This window comes from Somniosus microcephalus, chromosome 5 (assembly GCF_052327205.1).
Source record: "Somniosus microcephalus isolate GS21.2 chromosome 5, FLI_Smic_1.0, whole genome shotgun sequence".
NCBI lineage: Eukaryota > Metazoa > Chordata > Chondrichthyes > Squaliformes > Somniosidae > Somniosus > Somniosus microcephalus.
The window spans coordinates 63,754,670-63,777,804 of NC_140991.1; the positions used below are offsets into that span (position 1 = coordinate 63,754,670).

Below are 23,135 nucleotides of genomic sequence, written 5' to 3' on the forward strand. Positions count from 1 at the left end.
CACAAGAGGTTATTAAACAAAATTAGGGCTCATGGGATTGGGGGTAATATACTAGCATGGATTGAGGATTGGTTAACAGACAGAAAACAGAGAGTAGGAATAAACAGGTCATTTTCGGGTTGGCAGGCTGTAACTAGTGGGGTACCGCAAGGATCAGTGCTTGGGCCTCAGCTATTCACAGTCTATGTCAATGATTTGGATGAGGGGACCAAATGTAATATATCCAAGTTTGCTGATGATACAAAGCTGGGTGGGAATGCAAGTTGTGAGGAGGATGCAAAGCGGCTTCAAGGGGATATATACAGGCTAAGTGAGTGGGCAAGAACATGGCAAATGGAATATAATGTGGAGAAATGTGAAGTTATCCACTTTGGTAGGAAAAATAGAAAAGCAGAGTATTTTTTAAATGGTGAGAGATTGGGAAATGTTGGTGTTCAGGGGGACCTGGGTGATCTTGTACACAAATCACAAAGTTAACATGCAGGTACAGCAAGCAATTAGGAAAGCAAATGGTATGTTGGCCTTTATTACAAGAGGATTTGAGTACAAGAGTAAAGATGCCTTACTGCAATTATATAGGGCCTTGGTGTGACCATACCTGGAGTATTGTGTACAGTTTTGGTCTTCTTACCCAAGGAAAGATACACTTGCCATAGAGGGAGTGTAATGAAGGTTCACCAGACTGATTCCTGGGATGGGGGGGAATTGTCCTATGAGGGGAGATTGAGTAGACTAGGCCTATATTCTCTCATGTTTAGAAGAATAAGAGGTGATCTCATTGAAACATACAAAATTCTTACAGGGCTCGACAGGGTAGATGCAGGGAGGATGTTTCCCCTTGCTCAGGAGTCTACAACCAGGGGTCACAGTCTCAGAATAAGGGGTCAACCATTTAGGACTGAGAGGAGGAGAAATTTCTTCACTCAAAGGGTGGTGAATCTTTGGAATTCTCTACCCCAGAGGGCTGTGGAGGCTCAGTCGTTGAATATATTCAAGACCGAGATCGATAGATTTTTGGATATTAAGAGAATCAAGGGATGGGGGATAGTGCAGGAAAGTGGAGTTGAGGTAGAAGATCAGCCATGATCTTATTGAATGGTGGAGCAGGCTCGAGGGGCCAAATGGCCTACTCCTATTTCTTATGTTCTTTGGCACAGTCCTCCTCCTTGGTAAACACTAATGCAAAGTACTCATTTAGTACCTCAGCTATGCCTTCTGCCTCCAACAATAGTTCTCCATTTTTGTCCCTAATTGGCCCCACTGCTCCCCTGACAAGCCTTTTACTGTTAATATGCCTAAAGACCACTTTTGGATTGCCCTTTATGTTAGTCACCAATCTAATTTTGTACTGTCTCTTTGCCTCTCATTTCCTTTTTCACTTCTCTGCTGTACTTTTTATAGTCAACCTGATTCTCCCTTGTATTATCAAGCTAACATCTATCAGACACCCCCTTTTTCTGCATTATCCTACTCTTTAGACATCCAAGGAGCTCTGGCTTTGGTTGCCCTCCCTTTCCCCCCTTGTAGGAATGTATCATCTCTTTAAAGGCCGCCCATTGCTCCATTACATTTCTACCTGCCCATCTGACTCCAATTTACCTGGGCCGGATCCCTATGTCGTTGGTTCCGACTTCTGGCTCTGCCCCTTCTCCTTGCAGAATGTTCTGCACCCTCCCAGTGATGCCCCTTACGCTGCCATATGGGTCTCACGTTGATGGTAGCAGAACTGCCTATGTGTCCCCCTGACTATCGAATCCCCAATTACTATTGCATTCTTACACTGTGCTGTAGTACCCTGCACAGTCCTTTGCCTCATGGTGCCAGGCTCACAACTGCGCTCTGAGGTGTCGTCACCCTCGCCAATATTCAATGCTGAATATTGGTTTGAGAATGCCACAGTCCCGGAGGATTCCTGCACTGCCTGCCTCTTCCTACCCTTACGGCTGGCCACCCACTTGCTATTCTTAACTATCTGGCTGCGGGGTGACCACCTCGTGGAATCTACAATCCAGGACACACGCAGCCACCCGTATGCCCTGCAGTGAATCCAGCTGCCCCTCAAGCTCACAAACCCTCCGTGCGAGTTCGAGCAGCTGGAGGCACTTCCTGCAAACATGAGCCTCCTGGACATATGAAGCATTGAAGTTTCCACATGGCACAGGAATTGTAGGGTACGGATCGCAGCTGTCCCTCCATTCTAATTAGAAACTTAAAATAAACTACTTAGATACAAGGTAATTTATATAATTGCTGTTAACTAGGTCTAAACCACACTGCAATTTTCTAGTCACTCCTCAAAACAAACTACCCAACAACTAAATTATTTACTCAAGCTTAACAAGAACCACAGAGAACCTAAATATTAGATACTTAACTTAGAATCCTCAGGTTCTGTGGCTCCACTCCTTCTTTTGATTTGGATGCAAGAAACCCCCTTCCTCCTCTCCACCAAATTCCTACTATCACCAAATTCTCAGCTTCCACTCTGTTTGTGATCCATTGCAATTTACCCAGCTCTGTCTCCAAGCTTTGTGCTTTTGCAAACTAGGGCCTAATATATACCTTTTGAGAGTCAAACAAGTTACAACTGCTTAATGAGGTTCCTCTTTTGGTAGGACCAATCAAAAATAAACAAATAAACTGTAACTAATAGAACTTTAAATAAACGTTAACAAATCAAATTAAAATTTGGTTATCCAAATCAATTATGCACTCCAGTCCCCGCGGCGCCCACCGGTCACGGAAGTACTCGAGCGTGCTGGCGGACACCGCGTGCTCCATCTCCAGGGCCACCCGGGCACGAACATGGCCGCAGAAGAGAGGAAGGCAATCTGGCTGGACGACCCCCTCTTAGAAACATAGAACAGGAGTAGGCCATTCGGCCCTTCGAGCCTGCTCTGCCATTCAACGAGATCATGGCTGATCATCCAAACCCTAGCACCCGGTCCCTACACCGACAGCCATCCCACCCAAGCCCTATCCCTGTAACCCCGTATATTTAATCCCCCCTAACACTAAGGGCCAATTTTTATCATGGCCAATCAACCTAACCCGCACATCTTTGGACTGTCGGAGGAAACCGGAGCACCCGGAGGAAACCCACGCAAACACGGGGAGAATGTGCAAACTCCACACAGACAGTCACCCGAGGCCGGATTTGAACCCGGGTCCCTGGCGCTGTGAGGCAACAGTGCTAACCACTATGCCACCGTGCTGCTCTTAATGAGGATCTAGCTCACAGCTTTTACCACCTAATCAAGCAACCACTTACAGCTGATTGTTTGTTAACTGCTACTGCAACTGACCTTGCAGTTTCTTTTATGTTACAAGACCAAGCTATATTTCAATCTGATGACGACTTACCTTATACCTACCAGTGAATTCCTACTATCACCAAATTCCCAGCTTCAACTCTGTTTGCGATTCACTCCGAATGCGATTTACCCAGCTCCGTCTCCAAGCTCTGTGCTCAAGCTCAAACTACTCCCAAATTATCTGAAGATCCAGTAGGAATAAAATGGGTTTTGTTCTCTTTTTATATACTTTTTTAAGGGTTCCAGTTGTAATTTGTTGATTTATACAAAGTATGATATCTGCAGTGCTCTCAAAAGTAGTTTTCCTTTTTTTTAAAGCTCAAAAGATGACAAAACTCAAGTGAAAGTTCATGATCCTAACAAGATTAAACAAGATAAAGAAAAAGATGAGATCATTACAACTGGGAAATACAGGTGCAAAGCATCTCAAGAAAGAAAGCAATTGATACAGAGAGTGTGAGTGTTTTTTTCTAATTTGGCTTTTCACATGGAGACTCAAGACTGAATATAATCTTCAGGTGAAATGGGGTTGAGGATAAATGACTCGGGCGTGCAGATGTAATTCAGTCCCTATTTTAAAGTCATACACTCTGTCCTTATTTTTGTAGTTCGATGATAAAGTTCTCTGTCGATAGAGGAATTACATTACTGGCAGGAGGATGTAATTAGAATGTGACACGTTTATATGGGCAGTTTCCCTTCTAAATGCGTAAAGTACTTAATACATTACTCGTGGCTCACCTGTGGCCTTATAGTAAGTTAGAGATTAAAATTTAAAGATTGCATGGATGAACTACAGAATTTGTTCATCCCTGTTTGGCATAAAAATAAAACAAAAAAGGTGACTCAACCATGGCTAACGAGGGAAATTAGAGATAGCATAAGATCCAAGAAGAGGACATATAAATTGGCCAGAAAAAGCAGCAAACCTGAGGATTGGGAGCAGTTTAGGATTCAGCAAAGGAGGATAAAGGGATTAATTAAGATGGGGAAAATAGAATATGAGAGTAAGCTTGCAGGGAACATAAAAATTGACTGTAAAAGCTTCTATAGATATGTGAAGAGAAAAAGATTGGTGAAGTCAAGCGTAGGTCCCTTGCAGTCAGATTCAGGGGAATTTATAATGGGGAACAAAGAAATGGCAGACCAATTAAATACATACTTTGGTTCTGTCTTCACAAAGGAGGACACAAATAACCTCCCAGAGATGTTGGGGAACATAGGGTCTAATGAGAGGGAGGAATTGAATGAAATCAGTATTTGCAGGGAAATGGTGTTAGGGAAATTGATGGCATTGAAGGCCGATAAATCCCCAGGGCCTGATAATCTACATCCTAGGGTACTTAAGGAAGTGGCTCTAGAAATAGTAGATGCATTGCTAGTCATCTTCCAAAATTCTATAGACTCTGGAATAGTTCCCATGAATTGGAGGGTAGTTAATGTAACCCCACTATTTAAAAAAGGTGGTAGAGAGAAAACGGGGCATTATAGACCGGTAAGCCTGACATCGGTAGTGGGGAAAATGCTAGAGTCCATTATAAAAGATGTAATAGCAGAGCACTTGGAAACCAGTGACAGGATCGGACAAAGTCAACATGGATTTACAAAAGGTAAATCATGCTTGACTAATCTACTGGAATTTTTTGAGGATGTAACTGGTAGAATAGATAAGGGAGAACCAGTGGATGTGGTGTATTTGGACTTTCAGAAGGCTTTTGATAAGGTCCCGCATAAGAGATTGGCGCGCAAAGTTGAAGCACATGGGATTGGGGATAAGGTACTGACTTGGATAGAGAACTGGTTGGCAGACAGGAAGCAAAGAGTTGGAATAAACGGGTCTTTTTCCGAGTGGCAGGCAGTGACTAGTGGGGTACCGCAGGGATCGGTGCTAGGACCCCAGCTATTCACAATATATATTAATAATCTAGACGAGGGAACTAGATGTAATATCTCCAAGTTTGTAGACGACACAAAGCTGGGTGGGCGTGTGTGCTGTGAGGATGCAGAGAAACTGTAGTATGATTTGGACAGGTTGGGTGATTGGGCAGATGCATGGCAGATGCCGTATAATGTGGATAAATGCGAGGTTATCCACTTTGATGGCAAAAACAGGAAGACAGATTTTTATCTGAACAGCAATAGATTGGGAAGTGCAACGAGACCTGGGTGTCCTTGTGCACCAGTCGCTGAAAGGAAGCGTGCAGGTGCAGCAGGCGGTTAAGAAGGCAAATGGTATGTTGGCCTTCATAGCTAGAGGATTCGAGTACAGGAGCAAGGATGTCTTGTTGCAGTTGTACAGGGCCGTGGTGAAACCACACCTTGAGTATTGTGTGCAGTTTTGGTCGCCTTATCTGAGGAAGGATATTCTTGCCATGGAGGGAGTGCAGCAAAGATTCACCAGACTGATACCTGGGATGGCAGGAATGACGTATGAAGAGAGATTGGGACGATTAGGCTTATATTCGGAGTTTAGAAGAATGAGAGGGGATCTCATTGAAACTTATAAAATTCTAACAGGACTAGACAGACTAGATGCAGGAAGGATGTTCCCGATGGAGGGGGAGTTCAAAACCAGGGGTCACAGTCTAAGGATAAGGGGTAAGCCATTTAGGACTGAGATGAGGAGGAATTTCTTCACCCAGAGAGCGGTGAACCTGTGGAATTCTCTACCACAGAAGGCAGTTGAGGCCAACTTATTAAATATATTCAAGAAGGAGTTAGACATATTTCGTAAGGCTAAAGGGATCAAGGGATATGGGGAGAAAGCAGGGACAAGGTACTGAATTTGGATGATCAGCCATGATCTCATTAAATGGCGGAACAGGCTCGAGGGGCCGAATGACCTACTCCTGCTCCTATCTTCTATGTTTCTATGTTAGACGATTTGCTGTTTTATAACAATCGGGATGTTTGTGCCATGTGGGATAGTCAGCGTCAGTGATTTACAGTGACTGAATAAGAGAAATTCCATTTTTATTAAAATATATTCAGATTTTTTGCTAGTGCTTTGGGGATTGAATTTCATAACTGTCCACTATTCTGTGAAAAATGTAAATGAGTGCCATTTATATTTTGCATATATTTTACCTATTTATTGCATTTCTATCCCACCTTATTTTTAAATCTGAGAATACATATCAAGATGGTATACAAGATGAACCAATTTAAGATGTCTGATATTTAGCAGCTTCAGTAGGGGGAATGTGGTTTAGCAACACTGGGTTAATCCTGTGTTTTGATGGCACTGGGGAATAGTCCGTGGGTTTCAGACCCCGTTTTCATCCCGCCTCCAAGAGGCGGGATAAGTCCTTCAGGCCCTTAACAACTACTTAATTGCCTCTATAATCCAATTTTGGGAGGCCTTTCTGATTTTTAGACATTTCCCCCATCTTACACGCCTCCTCTGAAACACGCCAGGTAATCCTGGCGGCCTCAGAAGTGGATTGCTTAGTAACAGCTGCAGCTCCACCATTAAAAAGGAGTTTTCAGCAATCATCATTTGCAGGTAGCAGAACTTTGTTGTCTCAGGTCTGGGGGAACTTTTAGCGGCCTACTCATTGTGGAAGTTTGGAGCGTGAGACCCATCTCCAGTGTGACCTCCTGGGAAACCCCTCTCCCCACCTTGACTGAGTGCTTTCTCAACTGAGGTATATAGCAGAAGCATGGGAACCATTTATTTCCTTTCCTCCTGGACATCAGATTCGGATGAAGACCAGCCGCAGCAGCAGCAGTACCCTGAACAACAGCAGGAGCAACAACAGGAGCACCAAGCTGCTGCTCACCCACCTGAAACTGCACAGGCCAGGAGGTGCCAGAGCGCGACCATGTTGCTGCCCGGGATGCAAGGGACACACTCATGTTGGCCAGATTTGCTTAGCCTGCACAATCAAACACTTTTGTCTCGCACCTTCTTACCAGAGCATCGACAATGGACAAGAACCTGCGGATTCCTATCACTCTGACCACCATACTGACAATTGCAAGTTGCCCTAAGCCCTCAATGTGAAAGTCCCATTTGCGAAATGACACAGGCCACAACTTCAACAGTTTGCCATCAAATCTGTTTATGATACCATGACAAGGATGGCTGGTCCAAATACAATACATCACAGCACCCAAGTGACTACCCTTGTGACTACTTGTGCATTATCTTCCTCTTACGCGTGCTCCTATGTGGTGCTTCCCCTGTGGCTTCAGCAGATGTGGAGGCACTCTCTTGCTGCTCCTGTCTCGACGCCTTTGGCAGGCGTCCTCTGGGGTTGCGCACCTGTGAGGGCTCGGCAACAGTCTGCTGCTCCTGCGGCTGTGCAGGGGCTGAGACGCCCATCTCGGTTGGGTGAGGACTCTGGTGGGGCTCTGACCAAGGGGCTTTGCAGTGGCATGGTCGTGTGAGTGCTTGGAGAGGAGCCCCCACTTCCTTGTTGTCTGCCACCAACATCCCTCTCGTGGATCAGCCCCACTTCAGAGCTAGCAAGTGGCTTGACAGCACCTTGCTGCACTTCAGGGGGCCATGAGGACCCGTTTCAGCACCGGAAGTCCTACTCCAGAGGACTTCCATGAAGGTCTGGTTTGTATGCTCAGTAGCTGACCATCGCCCCTCAAGAGATGTCATTCTATTCTGAACAATGACCATGTTTTCAAGACCCTGGCGACTAAGCTCCTCCATGGCTGTAGCCATCTTCTCCTCTACCGTAGCCATCCTCTCCTCTACCATAGCCAGCCTTACCACGGAGTAAGCCATCCTTTCCACGGAGGTTGCCATCCTTTCTGCGGTGATGCGTTCATGCGCTAATGCCTCCACAAAGGCTCTGCTCATGTTCGCACTGGACTCCTCCATTCGCCCCACACTCGCATCGACCCTGGAGACAAAACCTGCCAGAGACTCCTGCACTTGTTCTTGGAGTTCCAGCACCGCTCTCCTTCTGGATGGACCTGGAGGCACAGGGTCACCATGCAGCTGAGCCGAGCTGGCAGAGTCCTGCCCTCCGACGAGGACTCTCCACTGCTGTCCCTGTCTCCACCATCTGCTGATGCTCACTTGTGAGCTGTGATACACCAGGTGCCAACACTACTCTATCTCGCGAAGGTCCCACTGAGGTATGAGTGCCTGCGCTGGTGCTGGGTGCGCTGAATTCTGCTGACGCTGCTCCCTCAGAGGTTGCAGCTTTCTCTGAGGTGTCTGGAAGCTCAGGCTCTTCCTCCTGGACAGTGGGGACGGGGGCTTTCGGTAGTCCTGTGGGGGAGTAAAGGAAAGAGTTAGAGATGTGAGGTCAAGGTTACATGCACATTGAATGGTGCAGATAATCATAAGTCAATCTGTTAGAGCATCAGATTCATCATCAGTGACTCATGCAATGTCAATGAGAGAGATGCCAAACTATTCTATCACCAGCTTGCTGTGAGGCGCCCGTCTGTCCGTCTCCCATTTGGGAATCCTCCTTGATCCCGGCGATTTCCAGGGCCGCCTCCTCCCAGGCGGTGAGCTGGGCTACTGAGGGTGGCCCTCCTCCTGTCATGGCTCTTTCCCTCTTATTGTGGGCTCTCTTTTCCTGCAATGAGGGACACAAGTGGAGTTTGATTGAGAATGAAGGAGTGAGTGTAGAGAATGCATAGCATAGATGCTTAGAAGGAGACAAAGGGCCCTCCCTGAGTGTTGTAAGTTGTTGTTGTTGTTGCATCACAGTGCTAGGGAGTGTGAGGGCTACATGGTTGAATAATTAAGTTAATGTGACCACAGAGAGAGAGGCAATGGGTAAGGGTGCAGGGATGCAAGTGTCAAGTGGGATGTGGAGGAAGAGGTTAGCAAAGCAGTGAGGAGAGGCGATGAGGATCAGATTGAGGGAGATGGGAAAGTCATACTGACTTTTCTTGTGTGGAGAAGGTCATGAAACCTCTTCCTGCATTGCAGCCAGGTTCTGCGGCACATCGGTATGGAGTTGACCTCCTGGGCCACTTGCAGCCACACAGCTTTAGTCTGCTGGGGTGGCTTTTTTCTCCCTGAGGAAGGGAAGAGCACCTCCTTATTCAATCTTGCTCCCTCCACCAGAGCTTGGAGGGAGGGCTCATTGAACCGTGGAGCACACTTTTGCCTGCTGGTGGACATAGTCGATCAGTGAATTCCTGACTACAATCGCCATAAAGTTTGCAGTCTCCAGAAGAAGCAAGGCTGCTTGCAGGCCTTAAATCCAGCAGCATTGATGATGTCATTGGAGGCGACTTTCTGTATGAAGACTCATTTGGCTAGGGGTTCCCACACGCTGGAAATCAGTTGCCCGATTAGGGAAAAATCGCACTTTTTCCCCACTTCACTTCGGAGTCGGGGTCCTGACACGAATGCCACCCGACTCCCCAGCCCGCCCACATTGGCAAAATTGAGCCCATTGTGTCCAATTCTGGGCACCACACTTTAGAAAGGACATCAAAGCCTTGGAGAGGGTGCAGAGGAGATTTGGCTGGCGCCATCTTCGGCAGAGTCGCGAAAAGCGTGGCTGGCGTACCCATCTGTTGTGGGTGGGAGGTCATTTGTAAAATGCAAATTGGGGTCCTATGAAGTACATAGGAGTTTGATTGTAATTTTGACGTAAAAATGGTAATGCATGGGTCGCCAATGGTTTGCCCATTTGTACCAGCATTGAGTTGTCTAACCAGGGGACCTTAAAGGGATTTCTGGAAGCTGCTCAAAAATGACCCAAAAGTACTTTTAACTTTTATTTTTTGTGTCCAGGAGGAACAGTAATGCCCCTCCTTTGCCCCACAAAAATACTCCGGCCTGCTGCCAGCCCGTGGGCACTCTTCCCAGCTCCCCCAACTCTCGGCTGGCTCTGCGTAGGAACTAGTCAATTTCCCGCCCACCCCAACCGGCAAGCTATCTCAAAGTATTAGCCTGGGCCTCAAAATGACTCTGTTCTCATGACGGTTACAATGGGCGGGTGATGTGTGCACTCCACCAGCTGACCGCCCATTCTGCACCTAAACTTAAAATCTGTCTCACTGAGCTGAATGGACCTTCTGAAGTTTATAAAGCACTAAACAAAAGCTACAACAGGTGGGTAATTAATAAACTTTTTTCACACACATAGGCCTAGAAATTCAGTGGGCTGCGCCACCAGTTAGCGTCCAAAGAGGGCATTCAGTGGCTTTAGCGCCACTGGCCACACCTACCGCGATATTTAGCGGGGCGCTAATGGCGGCGTTAGCCTGTAGCGCTGCGCCGCCACCAATGACGTCATCGGTGTGCGCAGTGCCCCGCTCCCGCCCCAATGACCATATTTGGTCGCGCCCGCCTCTTTAGCGCCAGTCGCAACTAGCGACCGGTTCACAGGGGCCTACCTGTGGCGGTAGTGGCGCTAGTTAAGGTGGAGGTGCGGGCGGCCGCTTTTTTGGCGGCCGCCTGCCAGCACCTCCGTCCCCGGCCTCCTAAACCCCCCCCCCCGCGGCATTGCCGGCTGTTTCCCGAGAGCCCGGCACTTCTCCTTGGTGCCGGGCTCATTTGCCGGCACTCGTGTGCGAGGCTCACGCTGTTGCAGGCACCTCCCCCTTAACAGTGGGAGGAAGGCCTGCAGTACCGCAGTGTGCCGTGCCGCAGCGTGTGGCGCTGCGGCCCTTAGCGCGCCGATATTCAGGGTGAGCGCCCCAAGCGGGGCGTGGGAAGCCTCGAGTAGCGGCCTGCTTCCATTTGGGGCGCAGAAACTGAATATCCGGATGGCGCAAGTGGCTCCGCTCGCAGCGGTAATTCCAGCGCCCAGGTGAGCTTGGCGCCCCAAACGGCGCCCAACTGAATTTTTAGCCCTATGTTTCTATGTCTGCAAAGGGATATAGATAGACTAAGTGAGTGGGCAGTAAGGTGGCAGATGGAGTATAATGTAGGGAAATGTGAGGTTATTCACTTTGGTAGGAAGAATAAAAAAAAATATTTTTTAAATGGTGAGAAACTTTCAAATGTTGGTGTTCAGAGAAAGTTGGGTGTCCTCGTGCAAGAAACACAGAAAGCTAGCATGCAGGCAAGCAATAAGGAAGGCAAATGGCATATTGGCCTTTATTGCAAGGGGGTTGGAGTATAAGAGTAAGGAAGTCTTGCTACAATTGTACAGGGCCTTGGTGAGACCACACCTGGAGTACTGCGCACAGCTTTGGTCTCCTTATCTAAGGAAGGATATACTTGCCTTGGAGGCGGTGAAATGAAGGTTCACTAGATTGATTCCTGGGATGAGAGGGCTGTCCTATGATGAGAGATTGTGTAGAATGGGCCTATACTCTCTGGAGTTTAGAAGAATGAGAGGTGATCTCATTGAAACATACAAGATTTTGAAGGGGATTGACAGGGTAGATGCTGAGAGGTTGTTTCCCCTGGCTGGAGAGTCTAGAACTAGGGGGCATAGTCTCAGGATAAGGGGTAGGCCATTTAAGACTGAGATGAGGAGGAATTTCTTCACTCAGAGGGTTGTGAATCTTTGGAATTCTCTGCCCCAGAGGTCTGTGAATGCTGAGTCTTTGGTATATTCAAGGCTGAGATAGATAGATTTTTGGACTCTAGGGAAATCAAGGGATATGGAGATCGGGTGGGAAAGTGGAGCTGAGGTCAATGATCAGCCATGATCTTATTGAATGGCGGAGTAGGCTCGAGGGGCCGTATGGCCTACTCCTGCTCTTATTTCTTACGTTCTTAGTTTAAAAAAACTCAACAATAAATTGAGCACTTCCAGCATTTCTTCAAATAATATTGAAAAACGTTTGAGCAGAAACTGCTAGAAGTTAAAGAAAAATATTCCAACTGTGCAGCTAACTGAACAATACTAATGTACCCTGAGAAATTAGGTACACTGCACATGCTCAGACTGCAGAATCCAAATTCAACTTGGAGTCACAGGTCTGGGCAAAAATATCAAGTCCAAATCCATGCTTTTGGGAGAGGCTGAGGCCTTCAAGTAAAACTTTAATGAAGAAATTTCAGGACATAAAACACAGTTCATTGGATAAATTTAACCTTGTTATTTTGAAATATGTAAATTTTTTAATTTTTAATTTTTCTTAGACAATTATTTTGGGCATAGAAATTTCAATTACCGAGGGAAAAAAGTGAAACAAAATTTAGAAGTAATTTGTGGGAATCTGATGGCCAGATTGTAGCGCAGCCTGTTTCGGAGCTGTGAATGACTGACCGCAACTTCGGGATTTCCGCATGCACCTGCGTTTGCCCCAAATCCCGAAGTTGCGGTCAAGTTCAAAGGCGGAATGACAACGAACGCTGCCAGTTCACTGTCATCCCGATCACAAATTCTGAACCATAACGTAGATGTATAACATTTCTGTTTAATTAACATGGTTGTTAAAATGCATTCTATATAACTGTATGATTTCATAAATATTTTGCATCATTTATAATTAAACATGTCTAAATAAACCAACAATTTATTGTGATATAAGAGTCTGGTCTAAGGAATCCGAACAGTGTAAAAGTAAACAGTATCATTTTTTAGCTGGTTAGTTATTTGTATTTTGTAATGGCAGAGGTTCTGCAGAGTCAGAAGAATTGAGCGAAAGTTCTACAGAGAGTGAGGAAGAACAACAAGATATGAACAGACAGCAGGAATCCAACACTGATTTACCATCTGAATACTGGCAGATTCAGAAGGTGGTGAAATACCTCAAGGTAAGGACATAAAAAGAACTTTTCCCCGTGGCAGTACTTGCTTGTATGTAGTGTTAGAAAAAGATAAACGCTTCCTCTCAGAGTTTAGTGAGTTTTTTTCCAGTGAGTAGGTGAGCCATAGGCCCCAATATTGACAAGGGCGGGTTTGGTAAACGGGCGGAGGTTCGGACGGGAAACCCGGAAGTCCAGTTTTCCCTGCATGCTGTGGAGTTTTAACACCCGTGCGACTTTTTTTTAACAGGATCCCTGCCCGGAAATCAGCCTGATTGATAGGCTTGGCTTCCAGTCAAGAGGTGCACGCACCCAACCCCAACCCACCTATTTTTGGGGGTTAAATTTCACCCCATATAGACTACAAGGTCACAGTCTGCTCTTAGTCAGCTGATCGCAGCAAGGTGGTGGTTACAATTAGGCTATCCAGTGACTCCTACTGGAAGTGCGCATATATGGATATTATGTGAGGATGGGAACAGGTTTTGCTATGATGCCTGCTGACACTCACTGTGGGGTGGGGGAGTGGAAATATTGTAAGAAAAGGCAAGTTTAAAAAAAAATAAAGCTATAGGAGCTGGTATCCTATTTCTTGGTGGACCACATAGTATCCTGGATTATCATCTTTTCATTGTTTCTAATAAAGTGTTAGAACATGAAGTATTGCAAAATGTTAAATCAGCCCAAAGTACCGTACAAGATATCAGTAAGTTGTTGTCCAGCATTTTCTATTTGTGTAGAACTCAATTTTGGAATTATTTGTCAAGAATTAAAGCTTCATTTCAGTTTATAATTACTTGAACATATTTGTTTTTCAATACTACACTATTAACATATGTACTAGTATGCAAGAAATACATTTATTTACTGGTACTTGAATTACAGGATATATTCATAACAGTTCCTAACAAAAGGTTTAGTAACGGAAGGAAGTGCGATTTTTAAGTGTTTGAGCATGAGGCATCTGTTTCTTTATTAGGTTAGCAGAAGCTCAACAATGCCTTTGTGTTGTAGAAATTTGTACATATTTATGTAACTGCCCATGCTCTTCTACATATGCTGAACACCTGCACCAATAATCTTTTTAATATAAAACATTTGGTTGGAGCTATAGATTCCATGGTGTTTGAATGGGGTCAAAATCTGGTTAACCACAAGACATTTGTTTTACAAGCAAAATGCCAATTGCTTAATTACATTTGTAATTGGCAACAAAATTAATAGTTTTCAAATAATTTTAAAGATTAAAGACATGTTTTGTATAGCTAGACCTGTTTAATGAAGAGTTAATCAAGTAATGAGCACATTATATTTACGAAGAAAGCAGTCCCAGAAACCATATCTGCAATTTTTTTAAAACCTTGAATTTGCAGCACTGATGTGGTCCACAGATGTTTAAGACCTTCTGGAAGGATCACAAGGCCTGGTCTCTGGATAGTTTTAGAATTCAGTAGGGAATTCAGATTGAAAACGCTGACCATGATTTTGTTTAAAAAAAAGTATTTTCTTAACTTGAGACAAAAGGGTTGATTTTAACCCAGAGTGGGTTTCGGGCAGGCGGGGTCTATTTTAACTCCCAGGCCTCATTTAATTGCCACAGGTCCACTTCCCACCCGGAACGGGTGTGAAGAGGGCGCAGAGCGACTACCAGCAAGCGAAGATTGGGCAACCCTTCTGCCTGCTTCCAGGTAAGTGGTGGGGAGGGGGTTTTAGGAGGGTCTGCAGGGGAGGTAAGGGGAAGGAGTCAAACATTTGAAAATGAGGGGCAGGAAAAGACCAGCTGGTCCATCAAGCCTACCCCACATTCCAGCCTGGAACATCATGACTAGACACTTAGGGGTCGATTTTCAGTGTGCCGTGAGGCAGGCTTTTAGGCGTGCGGGGGAATAAAATCCCGAATTCGGGGGTCCTGACACCATCCCGCCCAAAACCCGCCTCCATGTAAGTTTCAAAGGAGGCGGGTACCCGTCCCGCACTGGGACCCGCCGACCCGAGGCGGGAAGGGATTCGTGCCAATTAACTGCCTGTTAATGGGTAGTTAACAGGCAGTTTTTAGCCTAATCCCTATTTTGAAGGTTGTCGTGTGGGATTCCCGACGGCTCCAAACCACGCCAGGTTAGAGGAGTCGGGCCGTCGGGTTGAAGGACTTGGAGGGGTCGAGATGTCGGTGTTCAGGTGAGTGATGGGTGCATGAGTGCAAAGGTAAGTGTGTTTGTTGTGTCTAAAGTGTGTGAAGAAGTTTAAATTACCTGTACTTACCTTTACAGCCTTCCTTCCTCTAGGCTTTGGCAGTCCATCATTCAGCCGGCACAGAAAGCAGAATGGCCGCGAGCTGTCAAAAGTGACAGCCTGCAGCTTTCAGTGCTGGCGAGATTTCTAACTGAGTCTGCGTAGAAGGACTCAGGTTAGAAGTAAGACTGTCAGTGTTTGACAGCTTCAAACAGCTGTGAAACACTGATATTTCATCTGTCAACACGTCTTGACAGATGAAATTTCAGTCTGTGACGTCACCTGTTGCCGGGTGGCCCTTAATTGGCCTGCTGAGCCCGCTGGGTGGGCTCAACAAGGTCAATCAAGTGAAAATCGCGTGGATTGGCCGCATCTCGATGGAGGCAATGGTGACAATGCCTGGGAATTAAACATACCAGGTTATTTAACGATCAGGAAGGACAGGCAGGAAGGAAGGGGAGGTGGGGTGGCTATGTTAATAAAGGAAGGAATCACTGTAATACAGAGAAATGATATTTGGTCAAAAGATCAGGATAATGAAACAGTTTGGGTGGAGGTAAGGAATAATAAGGGGAAAAAAACACTAGTGGGCGTAGTCTATAGACCTCCGAACAGTGGCAACTCTGTTGGACGGAGTATCAATCAGGAAATAGTTGAGGCTTGTAATAAGGGAACATCTATAATTATGGGGGATTTTAACTATCATATTAATTGGACAAATCAAATTGGGCAGGGCTGCCTTGAGGATGAGTTCATTGAGTGTATTAGGGATGGGTTTCTTGAGCAGTATGTAACTGAACCGACCAGGGGGCAAGCAACCTTAGATCTGGTCCTGTGTAACGAGACAGGATTAATTAAAAATGTCCTAGTAAAGGATCCCCTTGGAATGAGTGACCATAACATGGTTGAATTCCATATTCAATTAGAGGGTGAGAAGGTTGGATCTCAAACAAGCATGCTAAGCTTGAATAAAGGAGACTATGAAGGTATGAGAGCGGAATTGAGTAGAGTGGATTGGGAAAATAGATTAAAGGGTAAGACGATACATGATCAGTGGTGTACATTTAAGGAGTTAGTTTACAACTTCCAAAAAATATATATTCCACTGAGAAGAAAAGGGGGTAAAAGAAAAGACAGCCATCCGTGGCTAAGTAAAGAAATTAAGGATAGTATTCGACTAAAAACAAGGGCATATAAGGTAGCTGATGCACTATCAACAACACCAAAGACTACGAGTCGAACTTATACGAAGTAGGCTTTTATTGACGAAGAACTGGAGCATGCCTCTGCTAGTGGATCCATCCTAAGAGCTCCCGGGGGAAGGGTGGTGAGTCACCTTTATACCCGGGCTTAGGGGTGGAGCCAGGGGCTGAGACATGCCTGGACTTGTACAGAGTTAACAGTGGTTTACCACACAGACATGTACAGGGTTAACAGTGGTTTACCACATTCACCCCTTGTTTAAAAAAGAGTCCGGCGGGGTGAAGTGTTTCAAAAGTTCGTATACGAAAGTCTCTCCGGGGGTCTTGTCTGCCGTAATGATCTTCGTGGTGCCGGTTGCGGCGGTTCTTTGCCCGCGGCCGCTTCTCGCGTGGGACGGAGCACTGGCGTGTTGTCCTCTCGGGGTAGGGATGGCACCGGCATGTCGTCAGTTCGTGGTAGACACCCCGGTGGTGCGTCGTGGGTAGTGGTGGTGGGTGGAGGTAGTGGATGGTGATCGATGGTGTTTCGGGTGGTACCTGAGGGTGCGAGGTCTCGAATTGAGACTGCGTCCTCCCGCCCGTCAGGATACGCCACGTAGGCGTACTGTGGGTTGGCGTGGAGGAGGTGAACCTTTTCGACCAGGGGGTCCGTCTTATGGCTCTTCACGTGTTTCCTGAGCAGGACGGGTCCCGGAGACGTCAGCCATGGCGGTAGTGATGTCCCCGAGGTGGATTTCCTGGGGAAGACGAACATCTTCTCGTGAGGGGTGGCGTTTGTAGCAGTACAGAGCAGTGATCGTATGGAGTGGAGCGCATCGGGGAGGACATCTTGCCAGCGGGAGATTGGGAGGCCCTTGGATTTTAGGGCGAGCATGGCGGTCTTCCACACCGTTGTGTTCTCCCTCTCTACCTGTCCGTTACCCCGGGGGTTGTAGCTGGTAGTCCTGCTCGTGGCTATGCCCTTCTCGAGCAGGTACTGGCGCAGCTCGTCGCTCAAGAACAACGAGCCCCTGTCGCTGTGGATGTAATTGGGGAAGCCAAATATGGCGAACAGGTCGTTGAGGCACCTGATGACTGTGGCGCTGGTCATGTCCGGGCAGGGGATGGCGAAGGGGAAACGGGAGTACTCGTCAATAATATTGAGGAAGTACATGTTGCGGTCAGAGGAGGGAAGGGGCCCCTTGAAATCAACGCTGAGACGTTCGAAGGGGCGGGTGGCTTTAATCAGGTGTGCCCTGTCTGGCCTATAAAAATGCGGTTTGCATTCGGCGCAGACCTGGCAGTTCCTGGTCATGGTCCTGACCTCCTCGATGGAGTAAGGCAGGTTGCGAGCTTTAATAAAGTGGAAGAACCTGGTGACCCCCGGGTGGCAGAGATCATTGTGGAGGGTCCGTAGCCTATTGACTTGTGCGTTGGCACATGTCCCATGGGATAGGGCGTCTGGGGGCTCATTAAGTTTCCCGGGCCGGTATAAGATATTGTAGTTGTAGGTGGATAACTCGATCCTCCACCGCAATATCTTATCATTTTTGATTTTCCCCCTTTGTCTGTTGTTAAACATAAATGCTACTGACCGTTGGTCAGTGAGCAGGGTGAAACGTTTACCGGCCAGGTAATGCCTCCAGTGCCGTACAGCCTCCACTATCGCCTGGGCCTCCTTCTCGACTGAGGAGTGTCGAATTTCGGGGCCCTGGAGCGTCCGTGAAAAGAAGGCCACGGGTCTCCCCGCCTGGTTAAGGGTTGCGGCTAGGGCGTAGTAAGAGAAGAACCCTAGGCATCTCTTCAGGGCTTTTAGGCAGTGGGGGGGGGGGTAGTTCCAGGAGGGGGTGCATTCGGTCGGGGTCGGGGCTAATGACTCCGTTTTCCACCACGCAGCCAAGAATAGCGAGGCGCGCGGTGCGGAACATACATTTTTCTCTGTTGTATGTCAGATTCAGCCGTTGGGCCGTACAGAGGAATTTTTCTAGGTTGGCGTCGTGGTCCTGCCGGTCATGGCCGCAGATGGTGACATTGTCTAGATAGGGGAAGGTGGCCTGCAGCGCGTTCTGGTCAACCATCCGGTCCATCTCCCTTTGGAAGACCGAGACCCCGTTGGTGACGCCGAAGGGGACTCGGAGGAAGTGGTAGAGGCGACCGTCAGCCTCGAAGGCCGTGTACTGGCGGTCCTCAGGCCTGATGGGGAGCTGGTGGTATGCCGACTTCAGATCAATCGTCGAGAATACCCGGTATTGTGCTATCTGGTTGACCATGTCAGATATGCGGGGAAGTGGGTATGCGTCTAATTGCGTGTATCGATTGATCGTCTGGCTGTAATCAATAACCAGGCGCTGTTTTTCGCCGGTCTTTACTACCACCACTTGGGCTCGCCATGGGCTGGTGCTGCCCTCAATAATCCCTTCCCTCAGGAGTCTTTCTACTTCTGATTTAATAAAGCTCCTATCCCCGGCACTGTACCGCCTGCTTTTAGTAGCAATTGGCTTGCAGTCTTTGGCGAGGTTAGCGAACAATGGGGGGGTTTGACCTTCAGGGTGGACAGGCTGCATACTTTGCGCGGCGCCGTGTTTAAATTCTGCCGGCTGCAGACTGTAAGTGGGGGCAGGGGCCCGCCATATGCCATCGTGACACTCTCCAGATGGCACTGGAAGTCTAATCCTAGCAGTACGGGAGCGCAGAGCTGTGGCAGGACGAGGAATTTAAAATCTCTGTACTCCACGCCGTTCACTGTCAGAGTCGCTACACAGTAGCCGCCGACGTCCGCCGTATGGGACTTTGAGGCCATAAAGACCTGGTGGCGTGTGTGCATAACCGATAGGGAGCAGCGTCACACCGTGTCGGGGTGGATGAAGCTCTCCGTGCTTCCGCAGTCGAAAAGGCAATTTGTGGCATGGCCATTTACCTTTACGTTCATCATGGACCTGGCTAGTTGATGGGGCCTAGATTGGTCCAGGGTGATGGAGGCCATCGTCGAGGTCGGTGGGTCGCTGTAGTATTCGCCCGCGCCGGGGGCCTGGTCCCGAAATGGTGTCCAAGATGGCGGCTCCCCCTCGGCTGGTGGTGCCCAAAATGGCAGCCCGCACGGCTCACACGTGGTTGGTGGGGTCCAAAATGGCAGTCTGTACGGTTCACACGCGGCGCTGCTGGAATTGGGGGTCGATTTCGCCCTGCACACTCTCGCGTAGTGGCCTTTCTTGCTGCATTTGGAGCAGGTCGCGTCCTTTGCTGGGCATTGCTGTCTGGGGTGCTTGGCCTGGCCGCAGAAGTAGCATTTCTGGCCTCTGGTCATTGCAGCTGTAGTTGGGCTGCTGGCGGCTTGTGGCCTTACCGGGTCCCAAGATGGCTGCTCTCATGGCATCCACGTGGCCATCCGGTCAGGGGGGTAGGCGTCCATGTTCTGGAGGGCCACGTCTAACGTGTTAGCGAGGGCCACCGTCTTCTGCAGGTCAAGCCCCCTCTGTTCCAGCAGCCTCTGCCGAGTATAGTTGGACCTGATGCCGGCTACGTAGGCGTCTCGGATCAGGTCTTCCGTGCATTCCTTGGCCGTCACCGCTTTGCAATTACAGTCCCGGCCGAGGACTCTCAGTGCCAGTAAATATTCGGCGCCCGATTCCCCGGGGCGCTGTTTTCGGGTAGCCAGGAGGTGTCTGGCGTAGACCTCGTTAACAGGCCTCACGTATTGTTCCTTTAGCGTCGCGATGGCGGCCGCGTAAGTTGTGGCGTCTCGGATAATCGAGTAGACTCGGTGGCTCACCCGTGAGTTCAAGACAAGCCATTTCGCGTCATCTGTAGTGACGGTAGTGCTGGAGGCCTCCAGGAAGGCTTCGAAACAGCTCAGCCAGTGTTCAAAGTTATTGGCTGCATCTGCTGCTTGAGGATCCAGGTCTAAACGTTCCGGCTTCAAGATTTGCTCCATGTCGAAAATTAGTCAATAAAATTGATGCACTATCAACAACACCAAAGACTACGAGTCGAACTTATACGAAGTAGGCTTTTATTGACTAAGAACTGGAGCATGCCTCTGCTAGTGGATCCATCCTAAGAGCTCCCGGGGGAAGGGTGGTGAGTCACCTTTATACCCGGGCTTAGGGGTGGAGCCAGGGGCTGAGACATGCCTGGACTTGTACAGAGTTAACAGTGGTTTACCACACAGACATGTACAGGGTTAACAGTGGTTTACCACAGTAGCCAAATCTAGTGGGAGGATAGAGGATTGGGAAAACTTTAAAAGACAGCAAAAAATAACAAAAAGATTGATTAAGAAAGGGAAGATAGATTATGAAAGTAAATTAGCAAAAAATATAAAAACAGATAGTAAGAGTTTTTATAGTTATATAAAAAGAAAAAGGGTGGCTAAAGTAAATGTTGGTCCCTTAGAGGATGAGACCGGGAAATTAATGGTGGGAAATATGGAGATGGCAAAAACACTGAATGAATATTTTACATCAGTCTTTACAATAGAAGACACTAAGAATATCCCAACACTGGACAAACAGGGGGCTAAAGGGGGGGAGGAGCTAAACACGATCAAAATCACTAAGGAAGTGGTACTCGGTAAAATAATGGGACTCAAGGCGGATAAATCACCTGGACCTGATGGCTTACATCCTAGGGTCTTGAGGGAAGTGGCGGTAGGGATTGTGGATGCATTGGTAATAATTTTCCAAAACTCCCTGGACTCGGCAAAGGTCCCGGCAGACTGGAAAACTGCTAATGTAACACCCTTATTTAAAAAGGGCAGTAGACAGAAGGCTGGAAGCTATAGACCGGTTAGCCTAACATCTGTGGTAGGTAAAATTTTGGAGTCCATTATTAAGGAGACAGTAACAGGACATTTGGATAATCATAATTTAATAGGACAAAGTCAGCATGGTTTTATGAAGGGGAAGTCATGTTTGACAAATTTGCTGGAGTTCTTTGAGGAAGTAACGTATAGAGTGGATAAAGGGGAACCAGTGGACGTAGTGTATTTAGACTTCCAAAAGGCATTTGACAAGGTGCCACACAAAAGATTATTGCTTAAGATAAAAAATCACGGGATTGGGGGTAATATTCTGGCATGGATAGAGGATTGGCTATCTAACAGAAGGCAGAGAGTTGGGATAAATGGTTCATTCTCAGACTGGCAATCAGTAACTAGTGGTGTTCCGCAGGGGTCAGTGCTGGGTCCCCAACTCTTTACAATCTATATTAACGATTTGGAGGAGGGGACCGAGTGTAACCTATCAAAGTTTGCAGATGATACTAAGATGGAAGGGAAAGTAGTGAGTGAGGAGGACATAAAAAACCTGCAAGGGGACATCGACAGGCTAAGTAAGTGGGCAGAGATTTGGCAGATGGAATACAATACTGGAAAGTGTGAGGTTATGCACTTTGGCAGGAAAAATCGTAGAGCAAGTTATTATCTTAATGGCAAGAAACTGGAAAGTACTGAAGTACAAAGGGATCTGGGGGTCCTGGTGCACGAAACTCAAAAGGTTAGTATGCAGGTGCAGCAAGTGATTAAGAAGGCCAATGGAATGTTGGCTTTCATTGCTAGGGGGATAGAATATAAAAATAGGGAGGTATTGCTTCAGTTGTACAAGGTATTGGTGAGACCGCACCTGGAATACTGCGTACAGTTTTGGTGTCCATACTTAAGAAAGGACATACTTGCTCTCGAGTCAGTACAAAGAAGGTTCACTCGGTTAATCCCGGGGATGAGGGGATGGACATATGAGGAGAGGTTGAGTAGATTGGGACTCTACTCATTGGAGTTCAGAAGAATGAGAGGCGATCTTATTGAAACATATAAGATTGTGAAGGGGTTGGATCGGGTGGATGCGGGGAGGATGTTCCCGATGATGGGTGAAACTAGAACTAGGGGGCATAGTCTTAGAATAAGGGGCTGCTCTTTCAAAACTGAGATGAGGAGGAATTACTTCACTCAGAGGGTGGTAGGTCCATGGAATATGCTGCCCCAAAAAGCTGTAGAAGCTACATCATTACATAAATTTAAAACAGAAATAGACAGTTTCCTAGAAGTAAAGGGAATTAAGGGTTACGGGGAGCGGGCAGGAATTTGGACATGAGTCTAGGTTCGGATCGGTCATGGCCCTGCGGAGCGGGCCCAGGGGCCGTGTAGCCTGATCCTGCTCCTATTTCGTGTGTCTAATTCTGTTAGATTCAGGAGATGGTTCTGTGATAGTAGATTGGTGGTTAGGATCAGATCAGCCATGATCTTATTGAATGGCGGAGCAGGCTCGAGGGGCCGATTGGCCTACTGCTGCTCCTATTTCTTATGTTCTTATGTTCTTATGAGGCGGGACTACAACCCAAAAGTTGTAGTCCCGCCTCCTTCCCGACTTCTGAATGAAAATCCAGCCCTTACTATCTCCCTGCCCTTCCCCAGCCCCCTCTGCAGCCATGTAATTACCTGGGAGAGGCAAAATAACAGAAAAAAAACCCAGGGCCAATAAGGGAAAAAAAACTGGAAAATTCCTCTCTGACCACCTCAGGCGTTTGAAACCAGTCCAGGAGATCACATTGACCATGCATGCATTAACTGTTAATTGACTTAACTGTTAATAGTATGCATGTCCAGGCAGGATGGCCATGACTTTCCTTGTGGAGCCAGGAAGTGCACTTCTGTTCTTCCTGGCACCACTAAGGAAAGTTTTTTAAGCTTACCAGAAGGTCCTCTTCTGTCTTCAAATCAGCTAAAGATCTGCTTCTGCCGAGCAAGAAAGCCATAAAAAGCTTTCCTGCTCAGAGCAG

General features: G+C 47.3%; 1 protein-coding gene across 1 annotated transcript in view; it reads left to right on the forward strand.

Annotated features, from left to right (window-relative positions):
- The window catches only part of odad2 (outer dynein arm docking complex subunit 2), a 422,610-nt gene that overhangs the window by 183,785 nt on the left and 215,690 nt on the right, over window positions 1-23,135 (forward strand). Inside the window, exons 8-9 of the mRNA XM_085987200.1 lie at window positions 3,633-3,770; window positions 12,822-12,963. Of these exons, the coding sequence (XP_085843326.1) occupies window positions 3,633-3,770; window positions 12,822-12,963 (280 nt within the window). The remainder of the gene's footprint in view (window positions 1-3,632; window positions 3,771-12,821; window positions 12,964-23,135) is intronic.